The sequence below is a fragment of the Pangasianodon hypophthalmus genome, chromosome 13 (genome assembly GCF_027358585.1).
Source record: "Pangasianodon hypophthalmus isolate fPanHyp1 chromosome 13, fPanHyp1.pri, whole genome shotgun sequence".
NCBI lineage: Eukaryota > Metazoa > Chordata > Actinopteri > Siluriformes > Pangasiidae > Pangasianodon > Pangasianodon hypophthalmus.
The window spans coordinates 1,959,592-1,977,056 of record NC_069722.1 but is presented as its reverse complement, the minus strand read 5'-3'; the positions used below and the strand labels follow the sequence as shown (position 1 = coordinate 1,977,056).

The 17,465-nt window shown below is 37.2% G+C and overlaps 1 protein-coding gene across 3 annotated transcripts in view; it reads left to right on the top strand.

Annotated features, from left to right (window-relative positions):
• The first annotated feature begins 493 nt into the window (after nt 1-493).
• Nucleotides 494-17,465, top strand: part of mybpc2a (myosin binding protein Ca) — a 43,599-nt gene continuing 26,627 nt past the window's right edge. The window contains exons 1-4 of one of the 3 annotated variants that reach the window (XM_034310227.2): nt 494-640; nt 13,134-13,166; nt 14,002-14,025; nt 17,188-17,202. In XM_034310227.2, the coding sequence (XP_034166118.2) occupies nt 619-640; nt 13,134-13,166; nt 14,002-14,025; nt 17,188-17,202 (94 nt within the window). In that variant the 5' untranslated portion in view covers nt 494-618. The remainder of the gene's footprint in view (nt 641-13,133; nt 13,167-14,001; nt 14,026-17,187; nt 17,203-17,465) is intronic. The other 2 variants (XM_034310228.2, XM_034310229.2) reach the window with 2 other exon arrangements.

Here is a 17,465-nt window from a genome sequence, read left to right as displayed (position 1 = left end):
TCATTAGATAGTAGCGTATAGCAACAATAAGTCAAGTGTGATAGCTTCTTGACTTCATTATGTTTGAGGATATGTCATTATTAATGTCATCCTGCAACACCAAAATCTATGATCACGAGCCAGCAGGTCGCAAAAGGTCATTTGAGGATACAGACCCACTCGTAATGTTTCTCTGGTTGCTAAGAGACGCTAGCAGATGACGAACAGCGTTGTGTTCTGAAATGTCCACACCTCCTAATGAGCCTGTCGCTACATCAATTAACATGTTCGCTAATGACCTTTACCTCCGTCCTGACCACGCAAGCTGCTCCAAGGTCAGTCCCAGGTCAGTGCCGTCATTGTTATAATAAACCTCCTTCACTTCTCCGTCTCTCTTCTTTCACGCCTTCTTTCCACAGACACCTCGGATTATCTCGAGATCTCAAGTGACACTCTGTTCTATCCCTCCTTCTCTCTCTCTCTCTCTCTCTCTCTCTCACACACTCCTGCTCTCATCACACACCCTCCTCCATATTTCTTAATATATAAATGGATATAGGATCCAAACTGCACACATCCACTTAGAGGAAAAGGGGAAGAGAGAGAAGCGAGAGAGACGACGACACATGAAACAGGAACATGCCTGAACCCAAGAAGCCAGGTACGACCATCAGCCTGCTCTACATAACCGAATACATGTGTCAACTTTGTGTAAAGTGGAAACTAGACAGAATGTAGGAGATAAAATCGAGTTTTTCTCAGTGGTGATGAGGATACTCAGAGATGTGACCCTTAAACTGCAGGAGTTGGACAAGTGGCTGGATTTAATTCAACGAAGACGTAGAAAAATCAAAACACTAACATCACCTTTTCATAGAAATTATGTCGTGTGAATTACTACAGTTTTGAATTTTAAGAAGAGATTACAGGAAAGACAACTCCAATCTCAGTCCAGATGAAACAATAATTATTAATATTTAAATAATTATTATACAAAAATACTTATAAAAAACAAACTAATTACTTATAATTATAATAAAAATAACTAATTATTTAATTTATAATTTAATGTATATATTTACAATCATTTAAATACTTAAATAGGTTCAAAATAAATACAAATATTTATATCTAAATATTCCACCTTTGCTGTGGAATGAAATGAGGAAATAGATCCATTTTAGAAAGAAAGTTTCTGTATTTTTGTTCCGTCAGGTAGAAAATCTATAGATGGACCTTCAAAGGCACAAGAGTAGTCCTTAATGTCCCATTATGTACTGTAATGAGTTTTATAAATGTGATAAATTCATCTTTACAATGTATGATATCGATATTTATAAATACGTCAATATCTCAATAAATTTATAGCTACATTTTTTAAGAAAGAAAGGTACAGTACGGTATATACAGTACATTGTTCAAAATATGTACAAAATATGTAAATGGACAAAACAGTGATACTCAAGATCCAATAATGTATCATAAAAGAGTGTGTTAAATTTGTTAAAGTGTGTTAAATTCACTATTCAGTGCAAAACATACAAACAAAAAGGTTCCCAGGGCGTAGCCTTGAGGGACTCCTTTACAACAAACATACACTTTAGTGTGTTTTGTTTTTCTGGAAGTGTCCATGATGAGTGTATCATATTACCATAAAATGTTCATCATGTCTTTTTGCCGTCTCCATAATCTAATCTAATCTAATCTAATCTAATCTAATCTAATCTAATCTAATCTAAAGTTGCAGTGAACTATAATTCCAAAAACTTTTGAATAATTACGCTAGATGAATTATTATGAGTTTGCAAGTGTGAGATTTTGGTGAGAGACTACAGGAATGACATCATTACTCTCAGCTCAGAGTGGCACAATAATTATTTAATATTTAATAAAAAATCCACCTTTGAGTAGATGGTATTTATATTTATATATACAAATCAGTCTTTATAACTTCAGAAATATTTTTATAAACTCTCTCTCTCTCTCTCTCTCGCTCTCTCTTTCTCTCTATAACTTCAGAAATATTTTTATAAACTCCCTCTCTCTCTCTCTCTCTCTCTCTCTGCATATTTATATTTTATGTAAATAAGTGGATCCTCAAAGGCACAACAGTGATATATAATATACGTAATTGCATCTTAAGTGAGTTTTTAAAGTGTGCTAAGTTGAAGTTTTCGGCAAAATTCACTCAACAAAATAGATCCCAGGCTGTAGCCTTGAGGGACTCCTTTATTACAACGATAGTTTAGGTTGTTTTTAGGGTGTGCTTTTTTCTGGAAGTATTCGTGATAAGTGAATCAAATTGCCATAAAATGTTCACAATGTCCTTTTACCATCTCTGGAATACAAAACTAAAGCCTAGTAATGTAAATTACACTCAGCACTTTTGAATGTGTGCGTTATCCTGGTTTTATATTTATTGCACCATGTTTTTTCTGAGACTCTCTTAAAATTCACTTTTCAGAGCGAAACTCACAAATAAAACAATTCCCAGGATATAGCCTAGAGGGACTCCTTTATTACAAAGATACGGTTTAGTGTGTTTTTTCTGGAAGAGTCCAAGATAAGTACATCACATTAGCATAAACTGTTCATGATGTCTTTTTACCGTCTCTGGAAATAATATAAAGTTACGCTGCACAATAATAGTAAAACACAAGGTAATAAACTAATCCCTGACTATCAACATAGCCACTAGACCATGTTGTGAGAGTTTTTGGGAGGAAACTACAGGAATAATATCATTACTCTCACTGCAGAAGGGTGCGATAATAATTTAATGCAAAAAACAAAAAAAACAAAAAACATGTCCTCAATAACGTTATAGCTACAGAGTCAGAAAGAAAGGTTCTGTACAGGTATGTTTTTTTCCACAAAGCACAAAATATGGAAGTGGAAACAACAATCATACTTAAAATCCAATTCTGTATCTTAAGTGAGCGTTTAAAAATGTGCCAAATTCACTTTTTAGGTGAAAACAAAAAGGTTCCCAGGACGTAGCCTTGATGGACTCCTTTACTCCGTACAGTTTAGTGCTTGTTTGTTTCTGAAGGTGTCTATAATTATAGAGTTCTATCACATTACCATGATGTTCTTTTAGAGGAAATAATATTCAGTCGCACTGAACCATAATTAATAAACAAAATTATATTACCTAATAGTATAGTATAGATGATTTTTTAATTTATTGCACCAAATTTCCTTCATGCTTTCTCTTAGCCTTTAACTGATCCCTGATTATCAACATATTTACTAGATTAAGATTTATATGTGATTTTTAAAAAAGAAATAAATAAAAGATATAATGTATTATATTATTTATAAGGACCAGATCAATAATCTCTGATCAACGAACACGACTGTTTCTTTAAGAAAATTCCATTTTGTCTTGAAGCAGACGCTTGTATATAAATGTGTATACTTTAGAATATCAGGGTGAAATGTTTGGCGCGATTAATGGTTAATTTGGCTTATTTACGTGTGAGATCTTTACACGACACACTTCTGTAGTTCATCTGCTCTGATTTAGCTCGTTAGCTTGTTAGATTAGATTATATTAGACGTGTTTTATAAATACACAGAGCCACAAGTTGCATTATTGTTTAATACGCTTTAAATTACAAAGAGGAAAGAAATACAAGGCCATTAAAAAATGAACAATGCAATATCAAACAAAAACATTATCAGCTAGGTATACTACAGATATTATTTTCCATATAGTCCATTATTTCCATGAATTCCTTACAATGTTATGATTAATAATAAAGTAATTATTGAGCTATTACAGTGTATTAGATGTTTATTCCCGGTATCTTTGTGTCTCTCAAAGCAACAGCTGAATCAGCAGTGGGCTGAATGTTTACAAATCCCTGACATTAATGTCTTGGGATATTTATCGCCGGTGTTGTGCAGGGCTGTAAAACACGACCGGATCTCTTTTCAGCAGTCGAGTCACGTCTGTGTGAAGCGTGAAAGCTGAGAGTGACGGCTTTAAAGCAGAAACGCCAACATGTCTTCAGAGAGAGAGAGAGAGAGAGAGAGAGAGAGAGAGAGAGAGAGAGAGGCAGGAGGTCGTAAAAAATCAGAATGTTTATGAGTGTAGCGCCTTTCTGACACACGATGAGTGGGGAAAAAATAGATATAGACAGATTACAACTTAGAAAATATTCAGACAAAAATAGCAGCAATACAGCTCTTATTTATATTATCAAATTTATTTAACAGATATTCAAGATTCAAGATGTTTATTTGTCACACACACATTTATATACAGTATAAACTTGAAATGAAAACCTGGCCTACTCCTCTTTCAACTCTGCATTTAAATAGCTAAATTACACACCAGAAATAAATAAGAAATAAGAAATAATAAGAAATATTTGTACAAAATATTTTGTGTACAAAATCAGATTATTAAACTTATTTCTAGACACTTCATTTAACTTAATGCTTAGAATTATCTAACAAACATTTTGAAATAAGCAAAATAATCTGCTTATAAAATGACAATTTTAAGTTTGAACTTAATTTTAACAATACTTTGAAATATCACAGTAAGTGCATATCTTATTTATATTGTCATATTTATGTCATAGTTTTTATTAAAACATATTTAAAGACATAGAGAATTATTAATCTTATTCCTAGAATATTTTTTTCTAATTTCAAAAGTGACTTTGTCTAAAATAATGCTTGAAATAAGCAAAAAAAGATTCATCTGTATTCAAAATATTTTCATTTGCTAGGAAATGATGAACATTTGCCAATATCTAGAAATTAATTTAGTTATCGTATTTGTTTTGCTGTAATCTCGTAATGTGAGATATAATATTAAACAATTTCCGCCTTTTTATTTTCCAAAATATTTTTTTTTGCAGTGAAGATAAAAGATGAAAAAAGGAATGATACACTGCAGCTAACACAACTACGGACATAAAAAAAATAAATAAATAAAATAATAAAATAAATAAAATATAGTACTAGTATTTAGTAGTAGTTACAAAGTTGTGGTATTTATAATTTTTTTTGAAATTATTTTTATGTTTCTAATTTATTAGTATATTATTATTTCTGCACATTGTAGAGAAGCTATTTATTTTTTATTGAATAATAATTCTAAATGTTGACATCTCTCATCTCTAATCTCTGTAAGCGTATGCTCTGAATGCTGGCTTTATTTGGACGTGGTAATTTTAGTAGCTGGATATTTGCAGGACGTTCCCTTAATCATCTCTTCAGAGCTTTTTTCCCCTCGTCCACACCTCATGATCTATCTCCATACAGCCACGTTTCTCAAGATCCAGTGTCATGACATCACTAATATCGGATCTCTGGCGTGGTGGTGCTGCTCGGACCCACACGCTTCTTCCTCTCTTTCTCCTCTCTTGCTCTCTCATTCACACCTTCCTCACTCTCTAAAGCTCCTGCCGTAGGAAAGCTCAGATTACACCTCTCAAGAGCTCGAGAGCCACGCTGCTGCTCAGAAAGCACGATTCCTCAATAAACAGTCTCCAGAATAGAGCCGTGGCTGTGGAGAAGACTGAGTGTGTGTGTGTGTGTGTCTGAATGGTGTAAGAACATTTAGCAAACACACACTCATGGAGGAAAACGGAGAGGATAAAAATCTCGTCATGTCTTCAAGAACCGTCCCAAATGACAGAGCGCAGGTTTGGTGTAGGCAAATAGGCAAAATCTTTTCCAGTTAAAAACATTCCAGAAACTTCGTTTGCTTTAAATGACACTGTTCTGCTCCATGAACTTATTTTTAAATCAAATCGAAACCATCTGGATTCAGCCTGTAAGTTTTGGGAGGCGGAGACTAAATAAAAAAGATGGCCGCCCAAGGACACAGGAAGTAGGGTTGCTGAGGGCACTGAGGGCATTGAGGGTCCTGATGTTCAGGATTCCTTTAACGACAACAGCAGCTGCAACTGCTGACATAATCGACACGGAAAAGTGCAGAGGAACTTCATTTAACTCGGAATTCCGAGTCGGGAAAACGGTGAACAGTTCTCTGACATGAACACGGCCGATGTCACAACAACATGGCGGTGCGCACAGGGTCTACATTAAACCGATTTCCCTTTCTACATGATAAAACTTTTCAGACAGCATCTGTGTTGTGAAAAGTTGTTTTAATAGCTTACATTTGTAACACAATTCCTTGGATTTTAACTGAAAACTTGGCTAACGTAATGACATCATGTTGAAAAGCAAAGATGACAAAGACAGTTGATCTGTTTTATACGTCATTTCATAATTCATGTAGAATTAAGTAGAATTTCTTTATGTTTATTAAAATCAGAGACTAGCCATATAAACACGACCTCGCTCTGGGCATCCAGGTTTTTCCGAGCCGGAGCACTGGTACGTGTTTAAATCAGAGCTCGGGAAAATCGACTTAGCCCTTTCCCAGATCGGAGTAAAACAGACTGCAGCAAAAGTTTAGTTCCTGTATGTAGCTGACAGGAAGTCCTCTCAGATTCTCTGTGGAGCAGTTTCATAAAAACATTACCTGATTCCTGCATTCTGGAGAATTTCTAGGGTTCTTCTGGAAAACATGTTTGTTCTCAGCTGCTTCTGTTTCAGCCTTCATGAGGGTTATTAATGAAAAAAAAAAATTCTTGGAGATTTTTTTTCTGACACATTAATAACAGAAATGAAAAAACCCATAAAACATTAGGGTGCTAAGACTTTTGCACAGCACTGTAGGTCACAATAATCCCATATAATTATTTATAATCCCAATCTAGCCTTCTTATGCAGTTACTGTTATTGGTGTTACACCAGTCTGTGATATTTTCTATCAAACTAATAAATATACAGTATTAAATCTACAGTAACTTACACCGTAACTTACTTATCTGACGTCACTACGTTCACACTAGCGAGTGAAAAATAGCGACAGGTGTGAGCCGCGATTCCAGCAACAAGCGACATTGACTCGATTTTATGCAAATTAGGTATGATGATGTAAACCGACAAATCCAAACGATCGTCTCGAACCGATCCTACGCCTCCTGCGGGTCGACGTTTCTTCCGTTCCCCGCTCACAACTTTAGCTCCTACCTGCAATTCGTTCCTGCAAAAATGGAAGAAAAACGTATAACCATGGTTTCACCTTCTCCTGTCATATACGCCCGCTCATTACCCGTGTATAAAGATGTTTAACGAAGAAAAATAAAGCTTGGAAGGAAGCAGCAAAGATGATTGATGCGTCTGATCAGTGTTATTCAGTAGCTAGGACGGTTAGCTTGTTTTGCTAATCTAATCTGAACTTTTTTTAGTCTGATTTTCACACTATTTAATTTAATTTGTCTTTAACTAGTTAGCTTCAGTATACAGATACTACTGTTTCTAATCAGGAAAAAAAAAAAAAACAGGCCACGCCCCCACAAGAGTCAAACTACAAGCAGCACGAGCGACTTGCGAGTGTGAACGTAGCCGGCTGGAATAATTCGCTTTCTTTATTTTCAAAACAACCTCTAAGACCAATTATCCTGTCTCTGTAAATCTGTCTATCTCTCCACACACACACACACACACACACACAGGCACACACACACACACACACACACAGTCTCCGTGTCTCATGGCATTACCTCACGTCTTGGCCATGCTGATGACGTGCGTCTGTCCCGTGATAAATTACACACAGATGGTGAAATGTGACTTAGTGACATTCAGATTTTATCCTTGGACTTAACGATATATTTACTGCACATTATCATTTTTATTTTTGGTTTCCGAAAGCAAACTTTTGTTTAGTTTATGGTGTTTATTTCAGTTTATTGCTTCCACTCATCAGTTTAGTTGTGTCATTTTGGCCCGTGTGTGTTCCTGTAGATTTACACTTCAATATAAAAGATACATTTAAACTGAAATATTAAATTAAATAGGACATTAAATAATGAATAGTAACTAAAATATTCATTTAAAATAGATGTAAATTACTGAATGAAATGAATGAAAGTGTGTGATACTGTAAGTATACGGTATGTTGCACAGTTAAGGTGAGATTATGATTATTTTTTATTTATTGGAGGAGTTGAGGGGATTTTAGGGGTTTGATTTCTGCTTCTTGATGCCAACTCGTTGATTTTATACAGAAAATTTATGATGTGTAATATTTACAAGGGGGATTAATATGTGTAATTATGAGCTGTCATCGCGGCAGCAGACACACACACACACACACACATACACACACACACACACAGAGGCGGTAAGTGATAGCTTGATTTTAATTGGCTTGAGAGTCCATTAGCTGGAGTACCTGTAATAATTTTTTTTTTTTTTGAAGGTCTTGTTTTGAAAGAGCAGATAACACCTCGAATAAAAACACGTGGAAGTGATGTACTGATGTAATGCGTAGATTGGCTTAGGGGACTGGCGTTCCACCCAGGGTGTATTCCCAACTCATGCCCAGTATTCCCAGGAATGACTCCGGATCCACCACCACCCTGACAAAGATGAAGAGCTCACTGACCTCGAAAGATTGAAGGAACATTTCACACCGCTCTATTTTTATGATCATTCAAAGGAGGCGGGGTTATGGGTGGGGTTACTATTTTGTTCTTTGGAAAATTCTAACCCATTGCCCTCGCTCAGTCAAATTCATACAAACGTAGCACAAGATCAGGTTGGTGTTACTGTTAATGCTGTTCACTGCGTCCGGATCTCAACTGGAGCTCCAGGACGAAATTTCGTCATGTAAAGTTTCCAAACCTGAGCTATAAAGATTCCCTTCATGGAAACAAATCATAAAAAACACATTCCTTCTCACTTATTCGTCTGGATACGGACAAATATATTCATAAATCATTCAAACGAAAGCATTTAAACAAGAAATAAATAATAAAAGTTTGTATCCTAAGTTTTGCTGAGTTTGTGTAAATTTCCATATAAGGAGACGAGTTACTGCGATTATATAATTGTCGATGAGTTACTGCGATTGTTTTATACCGATGACGCTGTCAAGAAAAAATCACATTTATATCAATTTCATGCACAAATCTAGCAAAGAAATTTTTGGTAGTTTCTTATGAATGACTTGAAAGAAAGTGATTTAAAAACAAATCCATAAATTAAGACAAAATAAGAATAACCTATAAAAGAAGGAGGAGTTAGTGTGTGTCTATGATAGCTGATGCGCTGCAGTGGCTGAGCTGCATTACTGGAGGAAAAGATTTAGCCATTTAGCACATGCCGTACACAGGAGGCAATCTTTAACCCTTTAGTCTCCATTTTGCCATTTTGTCAGCTTTCTCTGAGCTTTTTATGGATTTTTGCGGGAGCAGTTAAATGTAAACATGCTGTGAATGCTTCAAGCAGTTCGGCTGAAAACATTTATACATGACTTTGCTAAAAATTGTGAGAAACAGTGAGCTGCATGTTTGGAATAAAATGACAGAACTTTGAAGACTTTATCTCATCTTCGATCCCTTCTTCGGTCTGTCTTACTTTCTCTGCCAGGGAGTGTAGAGCTGAGGGGGAGAGCGAGGGAGTGACGGAAAAATAAACGTGACAAGAAATTTGCACCACATGGACATTCCCAAGAGGTTAGAGAGAGAGAGAGAGAGAGAGAGAGAGAGAGCTTTGACAGCAAAAACTGAACCTAGTGATGGTCGAAGCCTCAGCATAACATGACTCTGGAACATAAATTCCTTCTCAAGCGCTCTTGATATCGTCTCCTGCGCCTCATTGGTAAAAAAAACCTGTTTATGGTTGATTTTTACGGAGCTTCAGAATAGCAGTGTGAACAGGTGATCGGGACTGTAGCGTCTCTGGAAGCGTCGCTGATACGGAGCAGTGCACACCTCCATGTTTGGTCCTGCTTGGAGAAACAGACCTATAAAAAGAGAAACTTGCAGATAGAGCGATAGATGAGGGTATTTATAGAGAGACGGACGAATCCGAATCGCATATTCACACTTTTCTCAAGTGATGTTTATTCAACGTAGCCGAGATATCTGACTCTATCACCTCCTAAATCAGCACGACAACACGATCTGTCTCGCTAATTATTTTTCACACGCCTTGTTATTTTTCTTACTCTGCTTCTCCATTCACTTGCTCAGTAAATCCCAGGGATTACATTCAGGGCCCTGGTCCCAACTGGTCTCTGGAATCTTCCAGGGACTTTTTTTTTTTTTTGGATAAATACATCTCTCAAGTGACAGCTTGTGGTGACATCTGAACTGAATAAACCTAATCTTTATTAATAGCTTGAGAAGAAAGCTATTAAGGTTGAGAGATGCATTAAATCGTGAGGTCTCATCAGTGGTACAATAAGAATGATTTTTACACTCACTTAAAGATAGATAGATTTGTTGATTTCAAGTCTTTCAAGACTTTCAAGTCTGTAACGCTCGACTGGGTTCATGCTCTGTTTTCTCCGAATCCCACACAGAAAAGTTAAAGTAGCCGTTTCATTCCAGTTTCTGATGACGTGTTAGGGACGTGTGTGAAAAGTCTCAGCTCAATTGGAGACCAGATCTAGGGGGCGTGTCACTCTCTGTGATCACATGACTACCACCACTCTCACTGATTGGCCGCATGAACAACAACAGTCTGAGCGAGAAAGAAATCAGCCCTAACATCGTTTCTCATTTCTTCACACCATTCCGTGTGTGTGTTTTTTTTTAGTTACGACCTGTTGATGGTGCTGTTGTGCTCGGCTTTGCAAAAATACAAAATAATCAAATTAAGGACATTTGTTATCAGCAAATAATCTGATGAAAGCTTATACTGAATCTTAGTCAATTTGTCCTTCTGCTGTCTGTAATATTTATTGATTGATGAGGTTTCTCCTGCCCTGCATCCAACCCACGCCAACTCTTCAAACTACACCTCATAAGCCCTATTCGGATTCGATTAAGTTTACATGGGGACATGGAGTACTTCCAACATTTGCAGCTGCTCCTCTATATTTTTATCTACATCCATATCTGCCATTTCATTGTTTTTTTTTTGTCTTCTCCACTAGGATAATTACAGACATATTTAATTATGTATTACTCCAAAACATCAATATTTAGGAGGGGAAAGTTAGGTGTATTCAGAGTCGGGTTACGCAGGCACCTAAGTTGATTTTCACTCGCCTTTAGGCTTGAAATAGTCAAGGATGGAAAATATGGACTGAACAAGGGACTATTGTATCTTCTTCTTTGCTGTGAAGTGTAATGTGAATGAGAAGATGGTGATCTTGCTGATCACTGTCAAAAAAAAAATAATTTTTTTTTTAAATCCCAGGTAAAATTTTAGTCATTCTCTGAATCTGTGAAAAGGGTTCCTGATCTGGTCTTTGGATGGTTCATGGGTTTTTTTTTGCATTTTAAAGTGCTTCTTCTTGGACGTTTTTGTGAAATTGAAACCTCTCTGTTGTATACACTGGAACCTTTGAGAGTTCCTCTGGAGGGACAAACCAAAGAACTAAAGAACTCATTATGGTTTTTGATTACGTGTTTGCCTACTCTAGAGTGCGACTAACATTTTTTGGAACTAAAGCAAAGAAGTTCATATGAGTTCTGGATTCTTTGGTCCAAACAAGCCAACAGTTCATGAGCTCCTAAAAAGGTTCCTGCAATGAAGATCTGTTAGTGTGTATAGCTTTTATAATTGTGTTGTTGTGTCTCGCTGTGCTCTTGCTACACCTGTCAGTGGATTAGACTGAATTGTGTTTGGCAATCTGCTCCATCTTGTGACTCAAAGCGCTTCTTAGTTGCTCGATGAGATCGTTTAATCACTGGATGAACAATGCCAAACTCTAATGAGAACCAAACACAGCACCAGTTATCAGAATCTCACCGTGAAAGACAAACCTTGTCCAAAATAGAGGTGTCGACTCTTCAGTATGTCTTCCAAACCCTCAGGGTGGGTCTCGCAACCCGACCCACGGGGGACCGAGGCCAAGTGACGTGTCCTGTATCCCGGCAGCTCGAGGAGTTAAGAAGTGCAGAGATGATTTGTTTCTGGTTTGGTATTTTGTGGTCACTGACTGCTTTCTGATCCGTCAGAGAATTTTAAGTGCAGTGATTCCACAGCTCTAGGGGTGTGAGGATATATCAGTGTAATGATATAAAATAAAACTCCAAGGAAGCTAAAACCGATTGAGTTCCCTCTTTCTGCGTGAATTGCAGTTTCCAGCTTATGTGTTCATTACATTTCTTTTCTGCTTTCATTACAGTTTTTTGGGTTTTCTGTCTCTTGTTATTAATGAAATCACACTGTGTGTACATTTCCTGGTTATGATCTTGCTCAAAGTGTTCAAAAAGTTCTTGTCTCTTGTTTCTCTTATGTTTTGAGCTTCCTAAAACCTTTGTGTAAACATTTGTGTTACTTCCTTGTTCTGAGATATCACACTTAATAAGACTTAATAAGTCATGTGATCACAATCTGCAGGCACCAGTTCCTCCCCTTTTGAAGTAAAGTGGGCGGGGCTAAACTTCAGTAACCCTTGCATAAGCTTTATTGTCACCAATCATAAGGCTGTTGTTTCTAATCCCGCCCACGCAGGTTATTAATCATAACTAAGAGTTCATACTTTGAGTCTAAGCAACCTAGTGAATGTAAGATAGTCTAGGAAGCAAAACGAAAGCTAACCTAGCAAGTGGAAGAGCGAAAGCTAACCTAGGGAGCGTGGCTACTGTATAAATCTATAATTAATTGGTTTGTGATTCTTGTCACTTATGTCATTATGTTTAGTTGCATTAGCGGTTTCGCAGACAGGGCCTATTAGGCCACGCCCATTAGGAGAGTTCTCCCATCTCCACCAACATGTTCTGTTCATTTTTTAAACAGCACTTTAATCACATTTCCATCTTCAAACCTTGCTGCATGTTTAATAGAACTTTGAACCTTGTCTCAAACAAATATATTTTCAATTTACACAATATTCCCTGCAACATACTGTGACTTTTATTTTCCATTACAGTCCTAATTTTCACAAAATTTTATTTATTTATTTATTTATTTATTTATTTATTTATTTATTTATTTATGTGTTCAATGTATCTAGTGCCTTTCTAACACCAAAGGTCACTTTACAAATTACTGTATGTAACACGAAATAACATTAAAAAAAGAAATAAATTGTCATTTTTACCTCCTTTTTATATTTGCTAATCATGGATTTGTTGCTATTTGTTTTTTAGCTCCTAAGAAACAGGAAGCAGCTCCTCCTGCTGGTGAGTTTCCTCCCGTTACTGCTGCGCTAACGACAACTAGCAGTGCTAACAGAGATACCATTAATGTAATGACAAAAATCTACTTCCTGGATTTATTCTTTAAAAAAACTAACTCACTCAGAATACTAACTTTGAATAAATAACGTAACTTTGAATAAATAGCGTAACTTTGAATAAATAGCGTAACAGTGTTTGACGACAATTCTGGAGCAATAGTGTTCAAACTAATTTATTTTTATGGTTTGTAAATCAAATGTGAAATGATACACACCGGCCTGTCACACACTCACCCTACCTTCACACTACCAAGCAACAACTCATGACTCATGTCGTAGGTTGCTGTTTGTGGGCGTGGCCAGTGTGTTTCCTCATGGTTTCTTTATTATCTGATGACCAGTGTCTTTATCCTGATTATTATTATATTAGCAGTGATCATTTATCTCTTTCTTTAATGATATCATGGCATAAAAGTCTCTTTCTTGTGATAAATGGTACAGAAGGTTACAGGATAGTGTGGGAGGAAGTGTGTGTGTGTGTGTGTGTGTGTTTTGTATCTTGTTAAGGACCAACTGTCCCCACAAAGATAGGAATCTTCTATCTGACAGTTTTCTCAACTTTTTCTAAACTAAAAGAGGAGAAAAGCGTTTGTTTTGGTTAGGGTGAGTTGTTAAGGTTAAAGTAAGGGTTAGATTTAGGTGTAGTGAAAGATCCTGACAAGGATAATAAGACACATGTGTGTGTGTGTGTGTGTATATATGTGTGTGAGATGATGATTTAACTGTTTCTTGTCTGCATATTAACCCTTTCTGACTGCTTCCTGCTTCTTCTCATGCAGAAGAGGATGAAGGATGGGGGGACGGTAAGGAAAAGGAGACAATCCACCCAGCTCACTCTGTGTTTCTAGCTCTGTGTGTGTGTGTGTGTGTGTGTTTAGGTTCATGTAGCGTGTGTTTGCTGATCAGCCGCTCACGAGAATGAGCGTGCGGTAAATTGGGAGTGTTAGCGTGCCCCACAGCTGGTTATTATGAGCATGCTCGACACGCACACGCCTTACAGCGAGCGTGCAACACACTGTCAGTGTGAGCTTGTACATCACTGGGAAACTACAATAGTGTTACATCGAAGGTGCAAATGTGACGTCACTGTAAGCATGCACGTGAGTCAGTCACTGACTCTGGAGGTGGATTTTCACGTCCGTTCCAGAGGCTCTGACTGACCGAATGAAGGCTGGCGTGTGTTTTATGACACTCCATTTTGAAATTTGTAAGCAAAACACAATGTTGTGCGTTGTCACTTTTGTGAAATTGGTGGAAGTGCTGAGCTTCCATGGGTGTGACGTGGATTAGATTAAAAAAAACAAAAAAACATAAGAATAATGACATCATGGCATAATGACATTTTTAATGGCATTTTTATATCATTTTTCTGTGTTTTCCGCCAAATGACTGAAAAGCAAACTCATTATTGGTGGGGTTTTAAAACTCCGTACTATTCATTATAAGTGAAAAGGAAAATGGCTGGAAAATGTCCTTGCGTTGGTGAATTTAGAAATAGAAGTGATATATACTGGTTTCCATGCAGTGAGTATATATCGAAGTCTGCGTGTTCTGTGCATGAACGAGAAAACGGTTCATGCTCCACAGAGCAAGGCAAATACAAGCAGTTTCCAATCCCAATCCGAAATTTGGGATGGCATGCACTGACTGACCTTTATGCTGTATACCCTGCTCTGAAACAGCCCATTACACATATTAAACTAATAGGATGCCTTTTATGGCATTCTCACACTTACTCGAGTCACTTAAGATCGATTTTGGGCTCTAAATTGAAAGTGTTCACGTAGAAGAATTCCTTTAAAAACAGCTTGATTTGGTGCATGCAGGTTTGCAAAGGGGTAGGCACTGGATTCTTCTGCTTTTTCCTGTGGTGCCAACATCCAGGTAGTGAAGAATGGTGCTTTTTGGATGCCATCATGCATCAAATGTGGAGCTGATCTTGTTTTAGAGAAGAATTCCTGCCATGCAGGCTAATTACAGTATTCCAGTCCTGTAACAACGTGACAAACTGAACCAATCACATTACTCAGCATGCAGGCAGCTTCCACACCAGATGCAAAAAATTGTGTTGTCTGTGTGCTTTTCTTACTCTATTACCTCCCCAACAGAGTTTTTATACTGATGGTAATCTTAGTCCATGTCCTACAGCACTGTGCAAAAGTCTTGGCACCCTATTGTGTGTTTTTTTTAGTACAAACTTTGTTATAGATGTTTATTTTCTGACTTCTACATTATTGATTCAGTACAAAAACCTTTTCGATTCCAAACATTAGTTTTCCGGCACAAAATGAAACGTTACAGAAAAATGTTTGTATGTCAGTAAAGAAAGCAGCAGATTCCATAAGAGACACTTTTCAGATAAAAACAGAATGAAGGCTGCTGGGTTTCGCTGCAGAAATAAGAAGCGAGTCGACAGTCAAAGTCTCCAGAAGAACTGTGGCTGCTTCTGCAAGATGCTCAGTAACACTTCCAGCTCATTTCCTTATAAAACTGCACACACTGCACCTCAGATACTGCTTTATTTAAAGTGAAGGATCATCACACCAAATATCGACTTTGTTTCATTTATCACTGTTTACTGCTCTTTATAGGATTTTATTTAAATGTAGAAACATTTAGTTTCATTATTTTTGAAGGCATCTTTGCTCTACAGCATTTCTTCGCATGCATGTGCCTAAGACTTTTGCAGAGTATTGTAATGAACCAGTATCAGGATGTATTTACTGATAGAGACTTCAAAGCACTTCTGTAAATCACTGTATAAGTGCCATAAAGTGTAAAAGTAAACGTGGACCGTGGTTGAAGTGAACCCCAGACCACCATTTTCAAGAAGGACCAGGGATCGGATTTCTCTGGACCGTTCCCGGGCTCAAAAACAGCTTTCACACTTCATCAACTGTACTGAACCCAGGGGACAAAAGGCCATCAATCTGGAAACAAACGCAAGTCTGAAATCGACTTCATGTACTGGTGAAGTATCAGAGCAGTGAGGATGAAATGTAGTGCTGATGTCAGCAGAACTCCATTCTTTTTCTTGTCATTGTAAAGATACTGTATATGTCTTCAAGTGATGATTTTCCATCTTAGCATTGAAGTTTGGAACAGACATCATCGTAAGTGGAATAATTTCCAGTGACATGTTTTGTAGTTTTGTAAGATCAGCCAAGCACAAACGAGTAAATAGGACAAAACAACTCTGTTAGGATAGAACATGGCGGACTAACAGTGCTGAGAGATGACAGCTGGGAGAAGACAGTGTTCCCAGAGGTGCACAAGAGGACATCACGCAACTCAGCGTCGAGACGTGCTGTTCGCTGAGAAGACTCAAGACAAAAACACTTCCTCTGATTGTGGAGTAAGATGTCTGATGGCTGAGAGGAGAGCTTTGGAGAAGTTGGCGTGGCGTGAAATGGGTAGCAGCCTGCTGGAGCTGTAATATCTATCTATCTTCTTCTTCTTCTTTCCTCTTTCTAGGCTTTTCCATACCTAAACATTACAATGTACATTGACAATACTGTGTTCAACGTTCCATGATTAAGTAGAGGTAAATTTTGTGCGTCAAATGGTAAATGGGAATGAAAATGCGACTCTGTCCCAGTTCTATGTAGGAAAAGAACTATCACCTGTCACTCGCTAGTCTGAGCTCAAGTGTGGCTTCCTCTAGTCTTCATGTTTTCTCATTTCCTTGATTTATATGCTTAGTTTCAAGTTACCTTTCTTGTCTGTATGGATATACCGATAATGACAACAGTCTGTGGTTCAAAACCAGTTTAACCATCTGATATGTCTTCATTCTGAAATCTTAATAGGACAGGACACATGAGTTTGAGTGTAAGTGTGTGTAAATGTAATCCTAGAAGGTCATATGTTCAAAAGGATCTACTATCTTTGACTCACTTCATTACTGGCTAATGTATTTCCTCTCTCTCCCTCTCTCTCTCTCTCTCTCATTCTCCTTGATGCAGAGTTGCCAGAGGATGGTAAGACACACAAACCCTTTAGCATGTATTTGTCCATGACATATACATGGGAAAAAATATTATTACCATTATTATTAATCTATAGGAAAGAATGAGAGTGTCTTCCACATCCTATGGCAGAACTTACGGAGAAAGAAAATGGCCACTTGCTAATGCCTTTCAAATATTGTACCGTGTTTTTATGTAATATATTTATTTATTTACGACTACGAGGTATTATGGGAAAATGTAGCTCTTATCTGAATTGTATTTTTTTATTTTTT